Source organism: Hirundo rustica, chromosome 17 (genome assembly GCF_015227805.2).
Source record: "Hirundo rustica isolate bHirRus1 chromosome 17, bHirRus1.pri.v3, whole genome shotgun sequence".
In the NCBI taxonomy this organism is placed as follows: domain Eukaryota; kingdom Metazoa; phylum Chordata; class Aves; order Passeriformes; family Hirundinidae; genus Hirundo; species Hirundo rustica.
In genome coordinates this window covers 1,059,880-1,086,778 of record NC_053466.1, presented here as the reverse complement: position 1 = coordinate 1,086,778, position 26,899 = coordinate 1,059,880, and the positions used below count along the sequence as shown (strand labels likewise).

General features: G+C 48.8%; 1 protein-coding gene across 4 annotated transcripts in view; it reads left to right on the top strand.

Annotated features, from left to right (window-relative positions):
• Positions 1-26,899, top strand: part of TMEM132C (transmembrane protein 132C) — a 165,376-nt gene that overhangs the window by 86,612 nt on the left and 51,865 nt on the right. For all 4 annotated transcript variants that reach the window (XM_040080668.2, XM_040080667.2, XM_040080664.2 and 1 more), the window contains one exon: positions 5,512-5,658. In XM_040080668.2, coding sequence (XP_039936602.1) covers positions 5,512-5,658 — 147 coding nt within the window. The remainder of the gene's footprint in view (positions 1-5,511; positions 5,659-26,899) is intronic.

Here is a 26,899-nt window from a genome sequence, read left to right as displayed (position 1 = left end):
ACTCGAGGGATTCCTTCCGACGTGACCTTTACAGCCAGAAAAGTCAAGGGCTTCTAAGGGAGGGTTAGCAGGGAGCTCCGAGAAACGCCGCGGCTCCGGAGAGGAGTGACCAAAAGGGGTCAGCATTTGTTCAGCTCAGGCTCCGGCCGGGCACAGGCAGGGAGCCGAGGATGCGCTGCGGAGCAGGAGCATCCTCTGGAGAGCTGCCCATGGCCGGAGCGAGCAGGGACAGCCCCGACAGGAGCCGGGGCTGCCGCTGCATTTGTGTCTGTGTCTGCAATCCTTGCTGCCCTGTGTCTGTGCCTGCAATCCTTGCTGCCCTGCATTTGTGTTTGCAATCCTTGCTGCCCTGCATTTGTGTCTGTACCTGCAATCCTTGCTGCCCTGCATTTGTGTCTGTGTCTGCAATCCTTGCTGCCCTGCATTTGTGTCTGTGTCTGCAGTCCTTGCTGCCCTGCATTTGTGTCTGTGTCTGCAATCCTTGCTGCCCTGTGTCTGTGTCTGCAATCCTTGCTGCCCCTGCTTCTGTGTCTGTGTCTGCAATCCTTGCTGCCCTGCATTTGTGTCTGTACCTGCAATCCTTGCTGCCCTGCTTTTGTGTCTGTGTCTGCAATCCTTGCTGCCCTGCATTTGTGTCTGTACCTGCAGTCCTTGCTGCCCTGCATTTGTGTCTGTGTCTGCAGTCCTTGCTGGGCCAGCAGATGAGAGCTGCAGAGGCTGCTCAGAGCAGCGTTTCCTGCCCTGCAGCGAGGTTGCTCCGGGGATCTCTGATCTCTGTCACATCTTTGAGATGCTGCTTGCTCCTCATGCCAGAGATCCAGGAACACCAGGGAGCAGTGTGAATTCGTCACGGGGATGCAGGGCTGGGAATGACCCACGGAAAGCAAACAGCCTGACAGGAAACAGAAGGTTTAGAGTCTGGACAGCTATTCCAGACGTGGTGGAGCTCACTGGTTAGAGGAATTTAGTGTTGGTTTAGCTGTGTTGGATTTCATCACCAATAACGGGGAGGGGTGACCGAGAGGCGTTCCACGAGTTCTTTATTTCATTGTCAGTCTCAGTGAAGGCAGAGACATAAAAGATGGTAAAACTCACTCCATAACAACAGAAGCCAAAGTTCTCTTTGTTCCAAGGCCTTTTAAAAGTTTTTTAGCCAACAGGCTGATGCTAGAAGCTTGCAAGTGTCTGCTTAAACCGATCACTGAACACTGCACCTACACCTTACAGCATACAAGAGCTGCTTGTTCTGTATTTTTTTGCAGCTCAGAAACTTTCTATGCTCCAAATAGTTCGAGGCTTAAAATTCAACTCTGTTTCAAACCTCTGTCTCTGCGAGCTCATTGCAAAGCTGTGAAAACCCTCTGCTCCTTCAGTTCCCACACAGCTTTATTTATTCTTTGGGGCAGCCCTGTGTGCCCCCATGCTGTGTCACCTTTGGGGTGCAGAGTGACCCAGGTGAGAGGTACCTGCTGCTGCCCAGGCCCTGTTTCCCCCTCCAGCCGCCGCTTCTGCCCTTCCCAGGCCCTGGCACCGCTGTTTCCCTGCTCCTGCAGGCAGGCACAGCTCAGCCGTGCTCCGGCGGGTGCTGCCAGCGCGGCGTGCGGGGCTCAGGGGCCCGGGCAGAGCTCTGTGTGTGCCAGCCTGCCTGCAGCCCCCGAGCCTTCCCCTGCAGCTCCCTGCGCCTGGCACAGCACACCCAGACACAGCAGCTCCGCCTGGGTCTGCCTCTGAGCGTGAATCCCTCTGGAATGACGGGCTGGTGCTCCCTAGGGTTGGCACACATCCGCAGAATCCTCCGTGGGAAGAACTCGTGGGAGCACTCGGCAGTCTGCCCTCTCTACAGCGCTGCTGCAGGTAGCAGAGCCCTGCCACGGCCATGGCGGTTCTGCCAGATTAAAATTTCAGTTTAAATAGGAAGCTGTAATTCCAGCTCCTTAAATCATAATTCACATCTCCAGCTCGGGCTGTTGCTGGTTCAATTGCCTTTTGGTTGCTGTCTTTAATAGCTGTACAGTATTACATCTAAATACTGCTGACATTTCTTGTCATTTGAGGATAGTGAAATGGAAGAATTAGATTTTCATCTGCAGGTGATCAGAATGCATTAATTAGAAGCATCATTTCTAGATTTGACGTGTTAGGAAGGTGAGGTGCTAAATGGAAATCTTTGTGTATAACTGAAAGCTTCAAGTTGGAAATGAAATATTTGCTTGGAGATTGCACATTTGCTGTGCGATTGTGTGAGTAAATAAAGGCTTTCACTTGGTCTCGACACAAATTAAGTAATGATTCCTAGGTAAGCTGCTGGAGACTCTCTGTAATGTCTTTGAGATGCTGCTTGCTCTGCATGCCAGCAGAATCTTTTAATTCTCCATTTGAGAGATTTAAAGAGAGACAGTTATTTTGAGAACAAAGCTGAGGCAGAGATTTCCTGTGCTATGAATTAATAACCTCGGACGCTCAAACAGGAAAATCTCCCAGTGTCCTGGCTGCCATGTGCTCAGAGAGCTTGGAGCCCCATCCGGGGGAGGGAGTCCTTACCCAGCGAGGGCTGGAGCTGCTCTGTGCTGCTCTCAAGGATGGGCTGGGCTCCATCCTCCCAGTCAAGCTCTGCTTTTGTCAGGAGATCAGAAGCTCTGCTTAACTTCCAGCACACACACCATCACCCTCAAATAAACGAGCTGCTGCCCTTAGGTTTTGTGCGTTTTTAGTTTTTAGGGCGATTTCGTGGCGCTCCCGGGAGATTGTTTAGAGTTCTGTTGGAGGGGAAGATTTTGGCTGCACTTTGGGTGGAAGTGCAAGGTGACAGGTCGTGGCTGGTGGGTGCCTGCAGGTCATGGAGCTGCAGAAAAGCCTCTTGTGTTGTGTGAGGACAGCCAACCTACCTGTGGATGAGCAGAAATGGCAGAGAATTTCCCAGTGGCAGTGGGGAGCTCTTCAGCTGTTTGTCCTCTCCATTTATTGTCGCCTTCCCCGCCAACCTTAAATAAACACAGTAAATTTATAAACACTGTGAGGTTAGGTGGGTAAATACAGGAGGCTGTCGAGTCATTTGGCCTCCAGGTCCTGGGTCTTGGGGTTTATTGAGGTAGTATAACTTACAAATTTTTATGTACAAAGTTGGCACTATTGATTTTTAAAAAATGAATGTTTAATCACAAGCATCCAACAAGGTCAACAAATCTTTGGTAATTAATTAAATAGACTTTTCCTTGCTAGCACTCAAACACCAAGTAAATAAATATTAGAGTGAAAGCGTTTGTAGCATGTGTAGAGATTGCATTTGGAAATGTGTGGGGCTCGGTTCTTTCTGACTTAATTCTGATTTATCCGTTGACCTTGTTATGTAAAACTCAGTGCCCTTTTTAGAGGGAGAGTTGCAAATTGTGCTTCTGCATATTTATTTCGGAAGTTCAATCTTCTGGGTGTTCATACCCTAATTCCAGTCCTAAGTGCAATCACAACATTGATCTCTCTCACTAAACATAACCTACTTTACCCTGGGATGGAATTTTTTTTTTTAATGGGCTTTATATAACGGCATATGTGAAAACCACTCAACTTAATGCCCCATCCTGTAGTTAATTAACAAAATGGCATTGTGGCTGTGGTCTGGTCCTCTGGCAGTGTACGTGACCACTAACCTTGGCCATCCACAGTGTCCATCCTAATTAACAGGAGCCCAGGTATTGACTGTGTCAAGCTCCGTGGTGGAAAGAGCAATTTGCAGCTGCTGACAGAGTTGTAATTCTGTTGAAAATCCAAACACAGGATCCTCATTTTGAGTGGTGTTTTGTCTTTTCAGAGCCTGTCTCGAGGAACAGCTGAACAAAGTATAAACGATGAGTTTTTACTTCTCTCCAGTTGCTACATTGCAGTGTCCTAAAATACACCCAAACATCTCCCAAAATACAGATTGCCATAGAAATGCTGCTGGATTTACACAGCTTCAGGATGGGCAGGAGTGTTTTATAAATACTGAAACATTTATTTATTGTTCTAATATACTGGAAAACTTAATGGGACTCAAAGCTTTAATGAGCCTTCAGGAATGAATTTGATTCTTCCTTTGCCTTTCTGTTTTTGCTTCTGAGTAATTCAGCTGAAGGCACAAGAGATTCATCAGGCTACTTTTACAAGAGCAAGACAGGATTCTGTAAAGCTCCATGGTGTTTCACGTTACAAATAAGAGAATTAATCCTTTATGTTTTTATACTGAGAAGAAAAAAAACCAAAACCTTTTCTTTTTCAATACCTTAAATTAATTGTGTTTTGTTGAAAAACTGCAAGAAGACAGGTACACTCAGTCATTCCTAACAGCAGCTTTTGAGTGTTTTATTGGCTGAAGATGCAAAAAGACCATTTTTTAAAAGAAACTTGGGTGCCAAATCCTCATAAATGTCAAGAAGATACCAGTGTCTTGCTAAATGGTGATTTCTGCTCAGTAACTAACATTTTGTGTTGCATAAATGTTTTAGAAAACTGATTTTGAGTTTGTCCTCTGTGCCGTGGCGACGCCAGTCCCTGCTGGAGAGGCTGTGGTGGTGACCTGTGATGCTAACTGGAGTCAGGCAGCCCTTTCCCTTCTTCCCCTGAGGATGAGGCCAAACTGCTCACGGGGCTGGGAGCTCCTCAGTGGTTCCTCCTCCCCACAGACTCACCATCCTTTTGCCCCTCACTGTCTTCAGAGAGCAGGGCTGCACAACTCCCCATCTTCCCCATTGCTGGTGCTTTGTGATAGAGCTGAGCGTCAGCGCTTCAACGTTCTGCACCCAAACAACACCTTTGCTGGGAATTCTTTGTGCAAATGCTCTTTAATTAGCAAGTGGTCTGTAATTAACCTTCCACGCGGTTGTCGCTGATGTTATTAGCATCACTAGATAAATAGTTACCTTTTCCACAGGGCATAACAGCTGAGGGTGGCAGAGATCTGTGTCCTGTAAGAACATCTCTGGCTTACAAAGGCATGTCTTAGCCAACAGCTGTGTGCTCTCCAGGCTGGAGATTCCAAACAGAAATTTCCTTGGGAATCTGTAGGAAAGAGGAGATTGTCAGGCAGAGGAGCAACAGCCTGTCCACTGCCTATCTGGAACATCATCTGGAATAAAAATGGGTTATTAAAAAGCCTCCAGTGGAGCATTCCTCTGTGCAATGATGAGGCACAATTTTGCCTTGACACAGACAAACATTCCAGAGTCTTCTGTTTTGGGACAAGCTTCTCTTTGGAAAAGAAATCTTGCCTGAATAGAGAAAAGGACCTTGAGTGCAGGTTTTCCCACAGGTCCAGTTTGGCTCCTAACTCCAGCCTGCTGCTGGCAGAACGCAGAAGGGCCCCGTCCAAGAGACGTGATGTCGCTGTAGGTCTGCATTCATGGTGCCGCTCTCTCACAAAGTACACCTGGTACCTACCTTCACACTGACCTGCTGAGATTCCCGTGCCTGAGCCGCGTTCAGACATCCCAGTCCTGAACAAGGCTGTAAACCTTTCCCCATTATTGCTGTTTCCAACAGGGCAAAGGTGAAGAAGGGTGTGAACATCCTCGGGGCGAGGACGAGTGACCCCCGGCAGTGGGACGTGAAACAAGAGGTGGGCAATGGAGGGAAGCACTCCACCACTACAGTCATTTGTCAGAGGATAGCCCCAAGTTCAAGGAACAGGTATGAAACCTCATCTTCTCGGCACATTAAACTCATTGATGTCCGCGGTACCGTTCAGGGATTGAAAGACTTAAGGCTCATCTTAGCACTGCTCACAGCTATTAAACCTGTGGCCTGGAAATCTGGAGACACTCAGGGTAGCTCTGGTACCATCTGCTGATCTGTAATGGGTAATAAAATTCATCAGTTCAAAGGAAAAAAATTAATAGAATAGACCTACATTGGGGCTGGGGGACGGTGTCATTTTGGCAGCTATATGAATATTCTTAATTTCAAAGGGTTTTACTGAACCTTTGCATTTTTTTGGCTTGATGGTTCTGACCTTGTTTCTCTGAACGTGTCACAGCCTCTGTGGCTGGTTCATGGAGCAAGCAGTGAATTCTTCCACAGTGAGCCACTGTACAAGGTAATTCAAACCCCCAGTGTGTAAAAGAGAATAATCCCCTCTGGAAAACACTGGATTCTCCCACAGCTGGAGGTTCCTTTGGTCTGCTGGGTGGTGTCAGAGGCAAAGCCCTGTGCAGGGCACTGGGATGAACTGGGCTGCCTCTGCTGTGTCTTTAGGGACTTGGTCTGGCTCTTCCACGGACACTAAAGCGGGGCTTTCTCCATGATTAGGATTGTCTTCCATGGCACGCAGTAAAGCTGTGTGTTTTCAGTGGAAATGATTTTGCTCTCCCGGGTATCACAGTGAATTCTCACAGCGCTGCTGTACGTTAATCCCCGCAGAGAATTTCCCACTGTGCAGATCCAAACAGCGCTTCCCCAGCTCTGTGATTATTGTCAGCCACAAACCTGGGCCCGTGGAAGAGCATCGTGAAATCTTTGGTGTGTGCTGGGCTGGTTATTGCTTTGTGCTACGCCTTCAGGCACAGGGAACCCGAGCACATTTTAACTTCTGTGTTCCGTGCCCAAATATTGGACACCTGTAAAGTGTAGAAATTCCTCTCGCCATGAGCAGCTCCTGCTGAGCTGATTGTCTGAGTATTTCCACCTGGTGACCGATCTCTCCCTGGCTTTGTCTCCGCCCTGAGCCTTTCATTCTATTTTTTTCTCGCTGTCCAGCTGAGGAGGAGAGGGATGGAGCTGCTTTAGTGGGCACCTGGCATCCAACCAGGGTCAGCCTACCTCAGGACTGGTAAAGGGAAAGGAAAAATGCATCATTTGAGGCTGCCAGGAATAAAAACTAAACCAGTTTGAAAGGGAGGACGTAGCTTTAGAACAGCGTGTAGCTCCAAGCAGATTTGCAACTGCAGAAGTACAATAGTCAGGTTATCAAACCCCAGATTAAATCTCCTCAATCCAATTTGCATGAAGTCTAATTAACCCATAAAAATATTTTTGGCACTAATTATGCAAATAAAACTGAGTGTTTTAATTGATGCCTCTCTCATTTGTGCACGTAAGTAGTTGCTGTCTTCTGAAAGCACGATGAGCCTTGGTTAGAGTGAAACGTTTTTAAATGAGGAGGAACTGGCTGGGGAAACCTGAGGGACAGCACACGGTGCAGTGGGCATTACTGAGCTCCTGAGTGTCACTTGGAGCCCTCTGCACAGAGCACAAATACTGTGTTAAGCTAATTTAATTAGGTGGAGAGCTGCGAGTCCCCGGTGGGAGTTGGCTGTGCTGCCAGCAGCTCTCGCTCAGCAGCGTGGGTGGTGCAGGGGATGCGCAGCTCTGTGCCCAGGGCAGGGGGCTGTGAGGTGAGTTCTGCCCTCCCAGCACCAGCACTGGCTCAGGCTCAGCCAGCTCAGGAATATGTTGGTGTATCCGTTGGTAGAAGGAGTTTTCTGCTGTGTTTGCTCCGAAATCTCCCTGCTGCACCGTGGAGAGCCTTTGCACTCCTTCCCCTTCACACCCCCGGAGACAAGCGCCCAGGCTCAATGAAAATACTGATTTTCCCTTCCAGCATTTCCTTTCTTGCACCTTTCTCTGTCATTAGCGTATGGATATGATTATGTTGTAAGCACTTTGAAAGAAGCAGTTTGGGTCTGAGTGCAGCAGCAGCTAATACACCTTTCACATTATTTAAATACTAGAACACAAGAGATATCTTAGCTACATCACATGAGTAATTGTTTACCATTACCTTTTGAGAATTTAAGTGGGTCATGCTTCTTTACTTTTTTAAAAAATACTTTGTGGTGCTGAAGCCAGGAGCCAGAGCTTAGCTTAAAATTATTCAAAAAGGCTTTGCAACTCTGGCAAATAACTGCCAGCAGCTTGAAATCAGCAATGTTTGTGTGCTTCATAATGCAATTTCTGCTGAGATTCAAGTAGCTATTGATGAGGGTAACAACAGTGTTGATTAGTGAAAACAAGGCTTAGACAACTGCTTGGTTGCTTGTTTTCCTTTGTTGTTTCTGCTTCTGGATGTTTGATGTGCGTGCTTGGGGCAGGCAAAAGGGTATTTTTGGTTACTGCTGGAACCAGCTCCGTCTCTCAGTATTGTCTCTGTTTGGCTCCAGCCTAAAGGCTCGTGTGGTTGATTTTTGAGGTTCCACACTCACCTGGGAAGTGAAAGGGCTCCTGTTTGCTGATGTTTCACTCTGCATTGCCACACAGGGGAGGAGAGCTGTTCCAAGGCGGAGCGAGGGCTATTTGTGCTGTTTGTTTGTTTACTGTTACAAGTAGCAGCCCTCCAGCTGCTGGCTTGCTGCCAGCTGTGGGCATGAGGAAGGCGGATGAAGGGCAGGAGCAAGGAGGGCACAGGGATTTTGTCAGGCTGGCTTCTGTGCCAAAGCCGGAGCGCCCGAGCATCCCGTAACCGAGTCAGGGACCCAGAGCTGAGCCTGAGCTAGGCTGAGCTCCTCTTGCTCCTGCAAACCTGGGGCGTCCTGGGACAAGCTCGGGCTGCTCTCGGGCTGACGTTTCTGCCCCTGGACGTGGCACTTGGTTTGTGGGGGAATGGGATCACCCAGCGCCGCGATTTCTGCCAGCCCGGGATGGGAACCGAGCGCGGAGAGCAGAGAGGTTCGGAGCAGCTGACAGAATGGAAAACTGCAGTGATGTAACGCTTCATCCTCTTGGCCTTGAACCTTTGGAGAGTCTGTGGGCCCTCGGCTCCGTCTGTCTGATAGAGAGGCAGGCTGGGGAGGAGTGCCTCCAGGTGTTGTGGTGATGTTCCAGGCCGTGCCGCAGCGCTCCTTCCCTCTCTCTCGTGGGCCACGCGTGCCGCGTTCCGCTGGATTGGGGTTGCTGTGGCTGTGTTTTAGCGCTGTCTGGTGTCACAGCAATGATGTCACCAGGCTGGGTTTTTTTTTTTTTTTCATATCCTTGGCACGTGGAGGAAAGCAGCAAAGCCGCTGAGATTCTGTGCAGATCGCTGCTCTGTCTGGTAGCACCATATGCTGCCAAGGGATGGCAGCGAAATAAGTTCCCTTGTGATGGAAAAACAAAAGCAAAGTGTGTATGTACAACATGAGAAAGTGTGAGGCATGTGGAGCGTGTCTGCCTGTACCAGAACACAGCCAGGCTGTGCCCGGGCTGCGAACAGACAAGAGCAGTCACACGCTATGAGCAGGGAAGATGTTATTAATTATTTCAGAATCTGGGTCATCCTGCCCTGGCAGTTCTGGGTCACAGTGGCTTGCAGAGCTCAGCAGACTGGCAGCGGTGCCTGCTGACCTCAAAACCTTGCAGCCCGAGCAGACAGCACGGTTCTCACAAGGATTCAGAGGTTTAGTGCTTGTGGGTCAGGATTTTTTCAGTTGTTTATCCTTTTGACCGATAACTGGGGCAGGAGCAGAGCTGGATGGCACATGCCACTGCTGCAGGTGCCTGGGAAGTTGTGCAGGAGGTCACATCTGTGTCTGCAGGGACTGAGCTGTACAAACTGCGGAGATACGTAGGGAGGAAGGCACCAGCAGTGGATGTCTTACACCATTAAACCCTGAAACAGAAAGTATTTCCATTCATTTACTAGAAATTCACATATGAGCAGGCATTGTATTTAGATCTATGAACAAAAGGAGAGCTCAGGAGAATCTCCATTCTTCGCTGGGTGTGGGGGGAAACCGTGACAAAGGATGAGGAAAAGGCTGAGGTGTTAAATGCAGAAGGAAGCCTCCATAATTCAAGGGAAAATTGGAAGAAGAGCCTGGAGGTGCTGGTTGGCAGCTGGCTGAACGTGAGCCAGTTGTGTGCTGAGGCAGGGCAAGAGGAGATGCCACAAATTGCACCGTGGGAGCTTTAGATCGGATATGAGGGAGAAATTCACCGTGAAGGGGCTGTCAGGCGCTGGAAAGGGCTGCCCAGGGAAGGCGTCCCTGGAGTATTTGAAAGACCAGTGGATGTGCTTGGGGACGTGCTTTGATAACGGCCTTGGCAGTGCGGCGTGAATGGTTGGGCTCAACCACCTTAATTAAAAATCTCCCAGCCTCAGCAAGTCCTCGCTTCTGGTCCTTTGTTGGAGGCGCTGTGCACATTCCAGTGCACGTTTCAGTGCACATTCCAGGCTGCCAGCAGAGCCCCGGAGCAGCCCTGCGAGTCGTTCTTGTGCTCAGCATCCGTGTGCTTGCGGTGCCACGTGGGAACGTCCAGAACCAAGTGAGAGTTCCAGCTGAGCCCTCACCTGCCGCTTTAAACATCCTTCCCCTCCTCGGAGCTCCCAAATTAGCTCCCTTTGCCTGCTCTCCTTGCACGGGGAGGTTTCTCTTGCTTGGGATGCCTGCCCCGGGTCACACCAGGGCGCAGCTGTGGGAAATTAGGTGTTAGGTGCTGTTGAAAGGAATTTTCTTGTTGGATTTCAGCAGAGACATTGTTAGACTTAGTCCTGACCGTTCAAAAACACTACAGTCATCTTCACACGTAACTTGAAATAGTATTAGCCAAGGAGTAAGGCACGCCCAAGAGTTTTTTTATCTAGGAGAAGGAATCAATTAGTAGCGATGAGACCAGAAAATGCATTAAAGAGATCTATCCATGATATCTACAGAACGTTCAGTTGCAATAATTGCTCTTTTTGATTTTTGTAACTACTTTGGAGTTCCTGGGTCTGCTGGGAAGCAGAAGGACTGGAGCTCCAGCAGAAAGGGCGTTCTTCATGTATCTTTTGCCCAGATGAAAGCATCAAATCTGTTTGCACAGCGAATTTGTATAGTTTGGAAAAGCTCTTTACATGCTTATTAAAACCAAATGCTGGAGGCTCAGTCAATGCCTGCAGTAACCCAGCCTTGCTGAGAGCTGCAGCAGTGCCTGCCCTGCTTTCCAGGCAGGTTGGATGTATTGTTTTATTTCATTATAATGTAAATAGAGCGGAGCCCACACAAACAGAATGGATGTGCAGTCATGGAATAATGGGACAACAGCTTTCCATCCACTGGATTGACAGACAGGTTCAATAATAACTGGAACCCCTCATGTCCAGGGTCAGATCATTTTCTGACTCGTTTCTCAGGAGGGGCCTGCAAACACACAGTCTGCTTTTCAGCCTTCCCTGAGGCCTGGGGAGGTGTTTTGGAGCACTCCTGGAGCGTGCAGGAGGAAAAGCCACCCGTTCCTCTGGCATCTCCTGCCCACCCCTGCTGCCTTCCGGCCCCAGCACACAGCAATCCCCCATTTCAGTAACCCATCGTCCCCAGTGAAGTTCTCCACGGGAATCCTCCTCTGATGCAGCCCATTCATGGACTGACACTTGTGCTCATTTCCTCCTTGCACTTTAAATCTGCTTTGGGGCAGGGGCAGCTCTCACTTTTGGGTGACACTGGATGGTTTAGCAGGGACAGCTCTTGTTTTTGGGTGACACTGGATGGTTTAGCAGGGACAGCTCTCACTTTTGGGTGACACTGGATGGTTTGGCAGGGACAGCTCTTGTTTTTGGGTGACACTGGATGGTTTAGCAGGGACAGCCCTTTTGGGGTGACACTGGATGGTTTCGCAGGGACAGCTCTCACTTTTGGGTGACACTGGATGGTTTAGCAGGGACAGCTCTCACTTTTGGGTGACACTGGATGGTTTAGCAGGGACAGCTCTTGTTTTTGGGTGACACTGGATGGTTTAGCAGGGACAGCTCTCACTTTTGGGTGACACTGGATGGTTTAGCAGGGGCAGCTCTTGTTTTTGGGTGACACTGGATGGTTTAGCAGGGACAGCTCTCATTTTTGGGTGACACTGGATGGTTTAGCAGGGGCAGCTCTTGTTTTTGGGTGACACTGGATGGTTTAGCAGGGACAGCTCTTGTTTTTGGGTGACACTGGATGGTTTAGCAGGGACAGCTCTCACTTTTGGGTGACACTCTTTGGATGGTTTAGCAGGGACAGCCCTTTTGGGTGACACTGGATGGTTTGGCAGGGACAGCTCTCATTTTTGGGTGACACTGGATGGTTTAGCAGGGACAGCTCTCATTTTTGGGTGACACTGGATGGTTTAGCAGGGGCAGCTCTCGTTTTTGGGTGACACTCTTTGGATGGTTTAGCAGCTATTGTGACGGAGCCTTCCTTGTGATCTGGAGGCTGTGGAAGATAAGAGACAAAAGATGCAGGATTGGGGAGGAGGAGGAATTTGTGCGTTTGTATTTTTTTCTCACCCTGCCTTTGAAGCAGAAACATCTGCTGAGAGCCACAAACAGCTGAGTTCAGCAATTCCACATCACGCTGCCAAGCAACTCTGCTTTCCTCTGGAACTTTCACAGCAGAGGAAATAAATCAGTCAGGCAATAAAGAATGGGGAAAATTTAGGAAAAAGTGCCAAAAGCCAAACCTTTCAAGAATGAAGTGAATAAGAACTTTGTTAGTATTCGGCGAAGCAAATTGAAATGTGTTTCTTACACATGTAAGCCCTCTGTGCCGTTGCTGCTTGAGGAATTCTGTAATAACAAAACTCCTCTGAGCCAAAGACACTAAAAACTGGTGAGGAGAGACCTCAAGAAAGCCGGCTACAATATCATAAAAGATAATTAGATTATTTTAAATATTCTTTCCATCTTGTGTCCCTGTCAGATCAGTCACAGCTGACGGGCTAACAGTGGTGAAGTACCGTCATTTATCTGAAACCTTTCCATTCCTTACACAAAACACAATATATTAGACAGCTGAGCCATTTGTTTCTGCTCTGCCTTGCTGAGATTTACTCTTCCAATCAAAGTTACTTTGGTTTGATGTGTTACTGCCTATTTAAAGTACTGATAAAAATCGCTGTTTCGTTTGCTGTGTAATAACAGGGACTGCTCTACGAAACAGGTGGAAAATTATTCCATAAATGCTGAGTCCTTGTTGTAAATTGTACAAGTTAAGCAAGGACGGTTAGCAAACCAGTGGTAAGTGCAGCCTGGGAGGATTTGTGGATGTGCTGCTGCTCTGTGGGCTCCTGGCAGCAGAGCTGTCCCTGCAGTCCCCATCCCTGCTTCAGGCCATTAGGTTCAATTCCCCGCTGTCCCTGGGGTGTAATTCAGTAAGCTCCTTGCAGACCTGCCGTGAGGGATGGTTAAGCGCAGTCTGCAGGGCTGAGCTGCCTGGGGCTGTTGGTGCATCCCTCCAGGTGTGCTTGCTTCTCTGACTCCCACACCTCAGGTGCAGAAAACCCCGCTCTTCTCCAGCTGTCTTTGGAGAAGGACGTGGGGAATTGCTGGGCTCTCGTCCTGCGGCTCTCCAGGACTTTTTGCAGTGTCCCCTGCCCTCCTGTCTGCTGCCCCTCTGCAGCAGCAGGCTCAATAATGTTTTTTGATGCACTTTTTCCTTAAGCAAAGTGATTCAGTGCTCTTGCTTGGAAAAATCCGTGCTGAGTCCCTGTTGCTTTGAAGGGTCAGGATGAGCAGTGTCAAGGACTAGTTTAAATCAGTCCACATCCACTGAAACAATGTAGAGGGGTTTCTCCTGCGGTCATTCACAAAAACCTCCTGCAGCTCTGCTGTTGCCCCGTTACCAGCACACCGGTCATTTCATGAGTTTATTAAAGAAAATGGAGATGTTTGTTGTAGAGGGGCTTTTGGATCCATCAGTGCTGAATTCCTGATGGCTTGCCAGGAAGTTCAATCCCAGTTTCTTCCAGGGAGGAAAGCTTGGCGTCATTGAAGCAAATGGCAGAATTTCCTTTGCAGACTGAATTTCAGCCCAAGTTTAGAATAAATCTTGACTTTTCTGTCGTTTCTCCTCTCTTGTGCACAGCTCAGAAAAGCAGGTGATCCCTTTCCCATCCTGGGTGTGACAACAGCTTCCACACTCCCCTCCCACGTGAACACCCTCACGCATGATGGTAATTATTGCAAAAAGGAGTTTGAAGGAGCACCCCATTGATTTTTGGTTTCCATGCTGCAGATTAATGGACTGAGCACGCACTCTTTGTAATCACACTGGTGGAAATTCAATAATGGCTCTGCCAGAGTGCTCGAGTGACCTCAGACACGGAATTCATCCCTGTTTCAACCGGTTGTAATGAGAGTGGCATATTTAGCCATGCCATCAGATGGTTTGGAAAGTGAGGTGTCCTGTCAAGCAAAGCATTACTGATGGGCCAGCTGATGAGAATTTCAGTGTTTCCATCTGTTCTCTTAGCCAGAGTAGGTCACAGTGTCTGTGTGGCCTGGAATTGGCTCCCTGGGATGTACTGAGCAGAAGAAATCTGTGATGTGTACGATGTGCGTGCTGCACTCCGCTAGGACAAGATTTCAGCCAGAGCAGAGCTCAGCAAGCGCCACTGCCAGTGCCCAGAGGAGCAGAACCTCTCTGGTTAGTTCAGCAAGTGTTCACTTAAGTTTGGAGGCTTTAATTGCAGTGTGATTATCGTTTCCTGTGGCGTTTTCTGTCATGTGTGAGGAAGTGCAGGAGCGTGGTGAGGCTCTCCACTTGGAGATGCTATTTGTCAATTTTTATCTCGAGAAATGCCCGGAGATTTAATGACTCCGGGAAGGAATATTTAAAAGCTGAATCTGTTCATTTCTGTGGATGTTTGGCTGTCTGTATGTGTGCACTTCCACAGTTTGCTTACGCCTGCTGTGATTTCCTCACCAGCTGTAAAATTCCAGTACATTGCAGATAAACTTTGGTTAAATGCAGGGTAAATTCCCAACAGAACTGAAAAAGTCAACCTGGAAATGTCATGGTGAGTGCAGGGATCACTCAGAACTGGCCAGAAACTCAGTTTTTGCTAACTTTACTCCCAGAACCACCCAAGGAGGGGATTGTTGCTATGTTCTGTTAAGCAAAGCTGCGTTAATTATTTTGACAGGCAGCCTCTGCTGTTCTCTTCAGTATTTCTGGGGCTGGCAGAGTTGCTAAGGTGAGATGAAACACAAAAGTCATCAAACATGATATAATTGCCACGTCCCTCAGTGATGCAAATCAGTGGAGGTTTGTTGTGGTTCACTGTGGATCCCGCATTAATTCAGCGTGTGGGTTTATTAAACAAAACAAAAAATCCCACAAGATACCCAGAGTCCCAGAGCAGAGTGCTCTTAGAGCAAACCCAGGACACTCAGGGCGAGTGGCTTTTACGTGGTGTGCATAAATAGGCTCTGACTTTTTAAATGTTGGGAAAATGTGAGCTCTTCACCACCATCTGCTCCCAGAGGATTCCTGATTTCCCTGGCTTTGCTTTGACCTCAACAACAGATTTTGGAGAGATGTGTCAGTAACTGGCAACAGGAGTTCAGAGCCAGCTGTGAGGACAGAAAGAAAGAGGCAGGATTTGAATTTGGAGCCTGATTTCAGCGTTCAGTGAAGCGTAGGGAAGAATGTCCATCAGCTGTGACATTTCTGTGTTTGTGGGGATATATATCTTTAATTTGGGTCCCTCGCTGCCCCTGGAGCACGGGCACACCGTGGATGTGCATGAGCAAGGGCTGTTGAGATGCTCTGACCACCAAATCATTTCCATTCATCATTATTTGCCATCTTTTCCGTGTGTTTCCAGTTCCCTGTGTACATGGGAGACACAGAGCAGAGCCTTAGTTTCAGTGGCTCTCAGTTTAAAGCCCGGCCTGTGTCGAGTAAGCAGCTGACTGAAGTATTTATCAGGCTCTATTGTAGCCGTTCCTGCCTTCTGGAAAATGATTCACAAATACACAAGCATGACTTCATTTTGCCAGGAAGCAAGACCATTAATCCTGCCTACTTTGAAGCCACATCTTTTGTGGACTGTGGTGGGTAACTTATCTGTTCAGATTACTTAGATTGTTGGAGACTTCATCCCTTTGTAATGTTAATGACTGCTGAGTAGCTCAGCCCTGCATGAGAATTTTTTCTTACATTTAAGACTATTTTTCTTTTCCATCTTATGCTTTTTTCTTACATTTTCTTATATTTGACTGTGCTTAGTTCTAAACTCTGGAATTTTGTATTTTATTATCTATTTAATTTTTTTTCATAATAAATCCTCTCAGAGGGGGATTTGGTTTCTAAGGAGTTAATTGCTGCGTGCTCTTTTACTCATGAGCCAATTGAATCAGATAATTTGCTGTTTCCTGAGTAATGTCAGAGAGTGTACAGAAAGATCTTTTGTTCCACTGAAGATGTTAAAGAGGGTTTGAGGATTCCTTTCTCTGCAAATCCTTTACATGAAAGATTTACAGTATGCACGGCTCCAAGATTTGGAAATGCTGCTATTTAAGCATCTACACATGTAATTAGTCACTAATTGTTAACAGCTCTACTCTCTTTAGCTTTCTTATTCGACCTCTTCCAGATAGCACAGAAATCAGATTCAGGGAAGTGTGTAAACCCTTTAGTTTTATACTTGCTGCTGGTTTTTCACCTTAAGCAGGGAAAGATGGAATTTCCCGAGGTACTGGAGTTTGCCCCTGGAATTCAAGTGCTTTTAGCTGATCGTAGCCCCCAGCTCCTTTTTGTAGGACCCCAGGCTGGTCTGTGCTGCCTTGGGGACACTTCCCAGGAGCAGCACTCCCCCATTTCACACGTGCACAGCTCAGCTGTGGCCCCTGAATGCCCCTTTTTGTTTTCCTGCTGGAGACTGGCAGCCGAAATCCTGGTAGAGACACCTTGGGAGGGAGGATGAGCATGAGGGAGTGTGAGGGATGAAGGACAAGGAGCAGCTCTGGAGCACTGGCTATGGAGAGATGATGGGATTGAATTGATCAGCAGCTCTGGAGCACTGGCTATGGAGAGATGATGGGATCAAATGGAGCAGCAGCTCTGGAGCACTGGCTATGGAGAGATGATGGGATCAAATTGATCTGCAGCTCTGGAGCACTGGCTATGGAGAGATGATGGGATCAAATGGAGCAGCAGCTCTGGAGCACTGGCTATGGAGAGATGATGGGATCAAATCAAGGATCTGCAGCTCTGGAGCACTGGCTATGGAGAGATGATGGGATCAAATCAAGGAGCAGCAGCTCTGGAGCACTGGCTATGGAGAGATGATGGGATCAAATCAAGGAGCAGCAGCTCTGGAGCACTGGCTATGGAGTGATGATGGGATCAAATGGAGCAGCAGCTCTGGAGCACTGGCTATGGAGAGATGATGGGATCAAATTGATCTGCAGCTCTGGAGCACTGGCTATGGAGAGATGATGGGATCAAATGGAGCAGCAGCTCTGGAGCACTGGCTATGGAGAGATGATGGGATCAAATGGAGCAGCAGCTCTGGAGCACTGGCTATGGAGAGATGATGGGATCAAATGGAGCAGCAGCTCTGGAGCACTGGCTATGGAGAGATGATGGGATCAAATGGAGCAGCAGCTCTGGAACACTGGCTATGGAGAGATGATGGGATCAAATCAAGGATCTGCAGCTCTGGAGCACTGGCTATGGAGAGATGATGGGATCAAATTGATCTGCAGCTCTGGAGCACTGGCTATGGAGAGATGATGGGATCAAATCAAGGAGCAGCAGCTCTGGAGCACTGGCTATGGAGAGATGATGGGATCAAATCAAGGATTTGCAGCTCTGGAGCACTGCTTTTGGAGCTCACAGGAGCCCTGGCTGCAGCCTGCCCACGTTCCTTCTGGTGCAAACCTGCTCTGAACGCTGAGTGCAGGGCTGGGGTTTCACATCCCGAGGCTTTTCCACAGCTCAGAGGCTGTGCAGGTTCGCCCTGAGCTCTGCATGGGTCACCAGACTCTGCGTCCCTTGTCTCAGCAGCCGGGACCTGAAGAAAAACAAGAAGCAGGGAGCTGATTTTGCTGGGTCACAAGTGCTCAGGCTTGGCAGGAGTGCTGTGAGAAGGACTCGGAGTAGGATGGAAGTGAAGAGACTAAACACCCCCCCTGAGCCTTCAGAAGTTTTCTGTCTCTCATTAAAATCAAGTGTAGGTGATTTGGACATTTCAATTTCTGTCTTCCATGTCTCTGTACTGCTCTTTTTAAAATCTTAATGCTTCTGACTCCAATAGCCAAAACATCTCAATTATTGTCAGACTCCAAGGAGCTCAATGATAATAATCCTCTACAGGGAAAAAGATAGTTTAAGTGAAAGGAAGAGATTATTAGATGCAGGAAAGATATGTCAACATTCATTCTCTCCTTGCTAAGTAGTTGTAACTTAAAATTTAAAAGAAAGTATTGAAATTACTGCTCTTCAAAGGGAATTGAAAAGGATAATGGTTGTTCTTTTTCTAAGGAAAATCACATTTCTCCTGGGGCTGATGCCATAAGGTTCTTTCTTTGTACTGAAAACAACAGAGTGCTAAACAAAGACTAAAGAGTGAAGTTATTAGAGGGATATCTATGCACTTTTAATTTTATAGTTTGCAGTATGCCATTCCTGCTGTTGGCTTCCTTCTGTGCATTCCTACTCACCAGGATATAGAAACAGAGTTTCCATTTTGCCATCAGTCAGTGACGGCGTTTTGCCATTTGTCCAAGGTTATGCAGGCATCTGACCCCAAATTGATTGCTGATACCTGAAAACTCCAGATTTGCACGTCTGGAACTTGCAGGCTTTCCCAGAGTTTCCTAAAGGTGTAGAAAGTTAACCTTCAAAGTCTTTGTAGGACTGCTGTCCCTCTAGTCTCTTCTCTAAACCAGTTTCCACATTCATCTGTCATTTTGCTCTGAAACTTACTGATGTGGGTGGAAATCCCCTCCCTAACTTCTCCCTCTCCTAAGATATATACTGGCGATAACGGCCGTTATTCCTCTGCTTGACATTCCAGGTTAAAAATCCCCAAAGCACTCAGCTCAGCTCTCCCTCCAGTTCCAGTCAGTTTCTGGGAAGGACACTGATCTGATTAATGACCCGTTTGCAGCAGAAACCTGCTGGAGGTTTCTCGGGTGACCTCCGGAATTGCTGCTGCTGCCTGGGAGCTCTCCATCGCCAGCAGAGCTGTGGCCTGGCCCCGCTCGGGTCCCTGGTGTCAGCAGGGGGAAGTGGCTGATCTCTGGGACCCAGAACACTCACTCCAGCCCCCTGCTCTCTGTCCTGCTTTGTCCAGCCGTGCCCAGGACGCTGCCCACGCTCTGGGGCTGGATGGAGGAGAGCTGGCTGTGTTGTGACGGCTGCAGAGAAACCTCAGCCACGCCTGGGGACTGATGCCCTGTGTCATTACAGCCACTTCTTCGCTCACCTCCAATTTCTGCTGGACCCCCACGGACCAGAGCTCCTGTGAGGGGTGGGAGCAGTGTCTGCGCTCCGCTGCCGAAGCTGCGGCACGCAGGGGAAGGCAGTGCTGCTAATTCTGAGTGTGTTAATCTTCAGTTCTCTCCTCCCCACCTTTAGCTTGCTGCCCACAAGTGTCCTTTGGAGGAAGAGAACCTCAGGCTGGCTCAGGTGCTGGGGACCTGCCTGCACAAACTGCATTGCCCGAGAGCTCGCTTGTCCTTGAAGAGGAAAGCACAGACAGGTGGAGCCTGGGGTGTTGCTTGCTACAAAGCAAACATTTACGAAGCACAGAGTTTCGGGTCCCTGCCGGTAATGGAAAGTGCTATTTTCAAAAGTGCCATTTGACATTTGGAAGATTAACTGGTATTGACTTCCTGTGTGAGCTGGGCTCCTGAGTATCTGAGTCACTTTTGGAAACCCGAGCTGGCCATCTGTTTCACTTAGGCTCTGCAGTGCCAAGTGAAGCAATGCATAAGCACTTGGATGACTATAGTCTGTAGTACCTAAATTTAAAAAAGCAGTTATTTCAACAGCCTGACACCTATTGGAATTTTCAGAACTTCTGGGGCCTCCAATTCCCAGTGCCTGGGCGAAAGCAGATGCATTTGAAAGCAATCAGAGTTTGAAAGGAACTTGTTTTCTTGAAAACCCCAGAGCTGCCCCAGCAGTTTGGAACGTGGCAACAAGGTACATCAGGAAATTTCACCTGCATCCCAACGAGCATCTTGCAACAGACTTCAGCTTGAAAGCAAAGTATATTTCTTAAAACAGAGCCAAAAAGTGAGGTGCCAAATGGTAACATTCATAATAGGGGACCTCTTGGTGGAAATTAGTGTCCAGATTGAGATGGAGAAAGTGAGAGAGGAAATGCAGGGACCTGCACTGCGTGGGGATGCAGGGAAAGGCAGGGTTGTGTGAACAGTGGCTGCTAGTTTTTGGTTAAAGATGGCACTGCAGTCTTTGAAATTCCATTATAAGTAACTGTGTGTTGGTTGTTTTTAAGCAATTTAGAGCAATGGCTCGTGTTGGAGTTTATTCCTGCAGCTGGGTCAGGAGTGAAGAACAGCCTCGGTTTTATGATTTCTTGTCCTTAACATGAATTAAACGCTCACCAGACTTTCTGGATGAGGTGGATCTGCACTGGTTAACATGAGAGTAGATGCAAATCATTTTTTAAATATTTGGTTCCTGCTGTCTGACTCACTGATCTCCTTCATACCAACGTCAGAGCACTCAAAGCCTCCCTCTCACAGCAGGCAGAGCTCTGCAGACTCCTCAGGACTCAATTTAAACATGAGTGCATTGTTTGTGTCCTCATTTCTCCCATGAACTCCTGCATGACCTTGGGCAAGTCGCTTCATTTGTCTGTCCCCCAGCTCTGATAACACGAAATAGGTTAATAGTGCTGTCCTCCCGAGAGCTGAGCACGAAAATTCTGCCGGAAAGCAGCAAGAGAAGTGCATTGCTATTGTTGTTGATGTTATGGATCTGTTTAAGCAACGTGTCCTTGTGGACTTACGCATCATGTGAGCAGCCCCTCTGAAGGCAGCAGGGCTCTTTACACACTGAGAGTGGTTTGCTGGACAGTGGCCAGAAAACAGGGATGAACCCATAACCAGGAGATATTCCCCAGGGCATTCAGCAGCAGGAATGACGGCTCAGAGCCCCGTGAGGAGGGTGGTGAGATACATAAATAATTGTTGTCAGGGTTTAGGCATTCAGGAGGCGCAGTCTGCTCTGCATGTAAACAAAATGTAGGTCTTGAGGGAGTCTGTGTCTCAGCTAAATCTGCTCATGTATAAATCCTCTTTTTTAGGCTTTATATTTTGTAATCATTGTAATTTAAATTCAGCTACAGTCCACAGGATTTGCACATTTTACCACCATTAAGGAAGTCAATAGGAGCTGTTCGTCCCACTCCCCGTAGCTGCCCTTCAATAATTAACTCCTTCCCCTCTCCTAAATCTGAAATTAGGGACAGCAGCAGCAGCACTGGAGACAGCCTTTGAGAGCGTTCAGCCTGAGAATGTGCGTGTGGAGGACAATTAATTCAGCCGCTCTGTGCTTGTCTCTCCTGCCTGCCTTTCCTGGGCTGCTGCCCTGTGCCTGCCAGCTCAGCCATCAGCAGGAGGCTGGGTGAACCCCATGCCAGGGGATGAGACTGCCAGCAGCACGGCCCCTGCGCCCTTGGGGTTCCTTCTGATGTTTGTACCTCACATCACACACACCGCGTGGAATTCACCAGCTCCACGCTCTCTGCCAGCTGAACAAACTCCTCCCAAACGCAGTGCTGGGACAGGAATGCCCATTCCCCCAGAACAGCTCTGCTGCCGTCCCTCCTGTCCTTCCTCCTCGTGTTTGTGTTTCTCGTGGAGGGAGCTGTGTTTTGGAGCTCTGCAGCAGTGACAGATGTGGCACAGCAGGCAGATGTTCCACGGAGCAGGGCAGAGAGGAAAACACCCAGCTTTACTCAGCAGCCATTTGAATTTGCTCCCCTGTAGTTCAATGTGTAGATTTCAGACCTGCAGGAGAGGAGGTGTTGGGCATCACCTCAATCACGCCTGCTAAGCGTTGTAATTGAAAGGAAGCGAGCCTCGGTATCTGTGTTACATGTGGAGCATTTTATTAACTCACAGAGGCTCTTGGGGTTGGCTTTTCTTCCCCTCCCGGAGGCAATAGTAAAATTTGACAGGTGATTCTGTAGATGAAGACAGTAAACAGCTGTTGAAAATGATAATATCTGAGTGGTTTTGTTGCTTCTATGAAAACTTAGTTACACTCATTTTAGATTAATTTTTCATTGTCTTCTGTAAATGAGAATTGCTTATGCGGCTGCCTCAAATGGGACTTTGATTGCTTTCCATCTACTGCCAAAACCCTAAAAGAAAAAAAAAAAATCAAATGCATAAAACCACTTATGAGCAAAGATACAATAAATTCGTGCTATAGTGCATTTTAATTTGATAGAATAAAGTTTTGCTATGCAGCAGTTTGTATTCACGTGTGAGAGAGGCGTAGACATTAGCCATTTAAATTCAGCTCTGTGTTAAACAGCAATAAAAGCAATTCTGGCTGCTGCTGGGAGCTTTTGGTGTGGTTTTATGGGATTTCCCAAAAGTCTGAGGAGCAATGCAGGAGAAATCAAGGGAGAGGTACTCGTGGAAAAGGAAGTGCAAGTGCGGTCTTGCAGCACAGCCCCCAGAGGGATGGAGAGGCTGGAGCTTCGGGTCAGCCGCAGATTTCCTGTGCTCACCTTTCTGGGGCGTGTGGAGGGACGGGGCTGCCCTTGCAAGCCAGGCACAGCACTGGGGGCTGGGGTTTGGGGCTCCTGCAGGTGTTTGGTGGGACGTGGAACAGCTCATTTTGCAGTTGGGCACTGGAACTCACAGACCTCCTCTCACACGTGGTTTAGTCCCAGTGCGGTCACAAAGTCTCCCGCTAAGCGGAGCGATCTTTTCATGTAAAACACCACTCAGGACAAGGCTGTGCCAGGACTCAAGAGAAGGAAGGCAAGAACAGGTAGGCAAAGTGTGAGGCATAATTCAGGCCCGCTTTGAAGTCCTTCATGGCATTTTAAGGTGGTTTCACCCGGGCTGGATCTTCGTTTGGGTCTGGGGACGCTGTTGTTTGTGAGTTCACAGAATGATCAGGCAAGTGTGAGTGAAAGTCATCTGCTCTTTTGTTAGATCACACGCTTAATAACACTCGAGTCCTGTGCTGACCTTTTGCAGAGTTTTCTTTTGGCATAAAATGTCAGGAAATGCCCCTGGGGAATGAAAATGTTGATAAATATAGTGCCAGGATTTAAACTGTAACTTCAGCTGGCAGGGGAGCAGCTATTTGAGCAGCCTTCATTTGTTTTTGAAACATTGTGCATCACCCAGTCCTTCATATCAACACCTCTGCAAATGTTTCTAACACACATCATTTGCCTTTGCGAGGCTGCACTGCACCAAGAGCATCACTCAGAGAGGGAAATCACTGCCTCTTTAACAAATCGACACTTCGAAGTTCACGGCAGAGCCGCTTTCGGAACTTCTTCACCCGAGGAAGTTCAGCTCAGACGTGCCCACGCATTTTTAAGGAGCTCCTGTTTTTCCTTGGTTGAGCCGGTTCCTCTGGCAGGCCTCAGAGGAGGCTGGGGCAGCGGTGTGAGGTCACACAGCCCCCGTGACCCCTGTGACAGAGGGCTGGCACACGGGCTCTGAGCACCGCCAGCAGCTCCTGGAGCCGCCTGCCTCACCCCAGTTTGCAGAGCCAGGGAGGAGGGAGAGAGGAGAGGGCGGCGAGCAAGGCAGGGAATTTATCAGCAAGCAGAAGATCTGCTCTGGATCCCCTTTGGCAGTGTTCCCCTGCATGGACGGAGCCCAGGCTGTGTGGTTCCTGTCACAGGAGCTTGGCTGGCAGAGGATAACGTCAGCCTGATGGGGAGTTTGAGAGCTGGGACTGGGGAAAGGGAGCAGATACAGTCTCAGCTTGACAAATTCAGCCTGTGCAGGGTTCTCTGTGTCTGTGGCATTTCCCACTGCACACACACAGCATTTCATTCACAAGTTCCATGTCCTCAGCCTTTGGCTGGCCACGGACCCTTTTGTGCTTGCCAGTAAATTACATCAGTGATTCCAGAAGCTCCTTTTTTGTGTGTCTGCTGGCACAGGTAGAACTTGGGAGTACTGTACGATAATTTAATACAGCCAGCTTAGACATTCTCTGCTTTTTCTCTTCCCTTTCTCTGTCCTCTTCACCAAGACATTTAGTGTTTTGTTGATGATCTGCGAACCACATCATCAACGAGAGGAACTGAATAAAAATCGACTGATGTCAGGAAATAATGTCAATTTACACTAGATGTCATCTATTGAGGCTGAAGAGGCGATCTCTGATAGCCTAGGGCATTTCTTACTTGCCTCAGGCATAATTTTGTCTTTATATTTGAATAAGTGGAGCTGGGTAATCCTGTAAATCCCTTTTTCTATATTAAAAAAGCTCCATCTGCTTTGGGAAACCCTTTAAATTGGTCCTAAAGGCCAAGTCTCGTTATAGAAATAACTGGATAGCACAGATACCCAATCTGCAAAAATAACAGCCAAGTTCCTAGTGAAAACTAATTCTTGGAAGAGCTGGCAATGCTGCTAAAAGTTATTAAGAAAATATTTGTCCATTTTCAAGAAGCTTTTTGATTGAATGTCATGCAGATACGAGCACGTGTGGAGTGCATAACAGACTCTGCAGATTCTCCCATCTAGAATGGGGAAATCCTCTCTCTTTCTGGTACAAACTGTGTGTTCTGCAGCCAGGCACAGCAGGGTGTTTGCAGAGATTTGTGCCCCGTGTTTGCCAGTGCTGTGTGTACCACGTTGGCTTAGCACAGCTCACCCTCTCCAGAGCAGCTGAGAGCACCCCTGGAAATTCAGCTCTCGATGTCACAATGCCCTGCAGAGGTTTTATCAGGCTTTATCTCTGCTTTAAGTACCTGGAAGGGGAAGTTTCTGTTTCTGTTTCTCCCCAAGCAGAGAGGGAGTTCCTGTGTCCTGTGCACTCCTTTGCAGTTGAGTGGTGCCGTGGAACAGGGCTGGTCCCTGCGAGGGCAGCAACAGAGGTGTGGGGCAGAGGAGAACCCCACTGTGACCCCAGTTCATTGATCCAGGGTGAGGAGAGGGGCAGCAAAAGGAAAACGCATCCCTGGTGCGGTGCAGCCCGGTCATCAGTGGGAGCAGAGCGTGACAGCCGCTGGAATGTCCAACAGCAGCCTCTAAGAGCTCTCTGCTGGTGGAAAAGGTCATCTCCTGGTCTGCCTCGGGCTTTGGGAGCTACTTTCGAACTGTGCTGCCTTCTCTGAGCTGACAGTGCTGCTGGAGAGAGCGCCCCAGGGCCCAGCAGAGGTGGCACTGCAGGGAGGTGGCACTGCAGGGAGGTGACACTGCAGGGAGGTGGCACTGCAGGGAGGTGGCACTGCCGTGGTGACACTGCAGGAGAGGTGACACTGCAGGGAGGTGGCACTGCAGCAGAGGTGACACTGCAGCAGAGGTGGCACTGCAGCAGAGGTGACACTGCAGGGAGGTGACACTGCAGGGAGGTGACACTGCCGTGGTGACACTGCAGCAGAGGTGACACTGCAGGGAGGTGACACTGCCATGGTGACACTGCAGCAGAGGTGGCACTGCAGGGAGGTGACACTGCAGGGAGGTGACACTGCAGCAGAGGTGGCACTGCAGCAGAGGTGACACTGCAGCAGCAGAGGTGGCACTGCAGCAGCAGAGGTGACACTGCAGCAGCAGAGGTGACACTGCAGCAGCAGAGGTGTCACTGCAGCAGCAGAGGTGACACTGCAGCAGCAGAGGTGTCACTGCAGCAGCAGAGGTGACACTGCAGCAGCAGAGGTGGCACTGCAGCAGCAGAGGTGACACTGCAGCAGCAGAGGTGACACTGCAGCAGCGTTGGCACTGCAGCAGAGGTGACACTGCAGCAGCAGAGGTGTCACTGCAGCAGCAGAGGTGGCACTGCAGCAGCAGAGGTGGCACTGCAGCAGCAGAGGTGGCACTGCAGGGAGGTGTCACTGCAGCAGAGGTGACACTGCAGCAGCGGTGGCACTGCAGCAGCGGCCCCGCTGCCATCACATCACAATTGAGAGCAGAGCAGCACTGCTGGGGGCCCAGGGAGGGTCAGGAGCAGGGGGTCGCTCGAGGGCTCATTTCTCAGGCGCAGCAGAGCGGTTTGCAGCGCTCACTGTGCGGCTGCAGGGCTTTGGAGAGACGTTGACATGGATTTTCCTGGGTGGATCGTTCTGCACGCTCTGCTCTCTGTGTTGAGAGGGAAGTGCTGCAGGCTGAGCGGGAAATGACCTGTCCGTGACTGACTCCTTTTCCAGTGGTTCTGAAGGCAGGAAAAGCAGACGAGATGGATCTGAGCTGGGAGGAGGCTGCAAGGGGCAAGCCCCTTTCTGTTGGTGCTGGTCACTTCCAAGACCCCCGAGCTGGTTGGCTCTCATCATCCTTCCCTCTGGTTACCCTTTTTGCAAGGCTGCTGTATCAAACAAGAACCCATGATGGCATTCTTGGGTTTTCTTGTTGGACAAAACCCTTTTCTGACCCACAGATGGGGCTCCTGAGAGGTGTTTAAAGACTTTTATCGCATTTTCAGCCTCATGAGGAGGGTGGGACAGCTCAGATGTTACAATTCACACCACCACAATCAGAAGCCAAACTATTTCCTAATTACAATCCATTTTAAGTTTTTTTTTGTCCTGTCAGCTTTTGCCACACCATGCTGCTAATGCTTCTAAACCAATCATTTATTAAAATACCCCACATGGGTCCTGCTACAACACATCTTTCCCAGTTCTGTTTCTCCAGAATATCCAGTCTGTTTGCCAGGCCATCGTTTGAAACTCGTTTCCAGTTCCGTTTCTCTCCCAGCAATGTCTGTGCTGTCCCACGGCCTTTCTCAGTCAGCACCTTTATCTCAGGGTTTGCACACGGGTGCACGAGGCTGTGGGAGCTTCTGCCAGGCTTTGGGAATTCCCTGCAAACCCGTTTCCCACATTTTCCCTCCCTACAGCCGTGTTTGCCACTGGCAGCTCTGGTGGGGGCAGAGCTCAGCCTGGGCTGACAGAGATTGAATTTAGGAATTCAGGAATTTAGGAATTGTCTCCCGCTGACATTGACACAGCTGTGGAGTCGCTGCTGCTGCTGTTCCCCTGCAGGAACAATTAACAGGTGTAAGAAAATTTCTCAACCTGCTGGCAAAGGTGT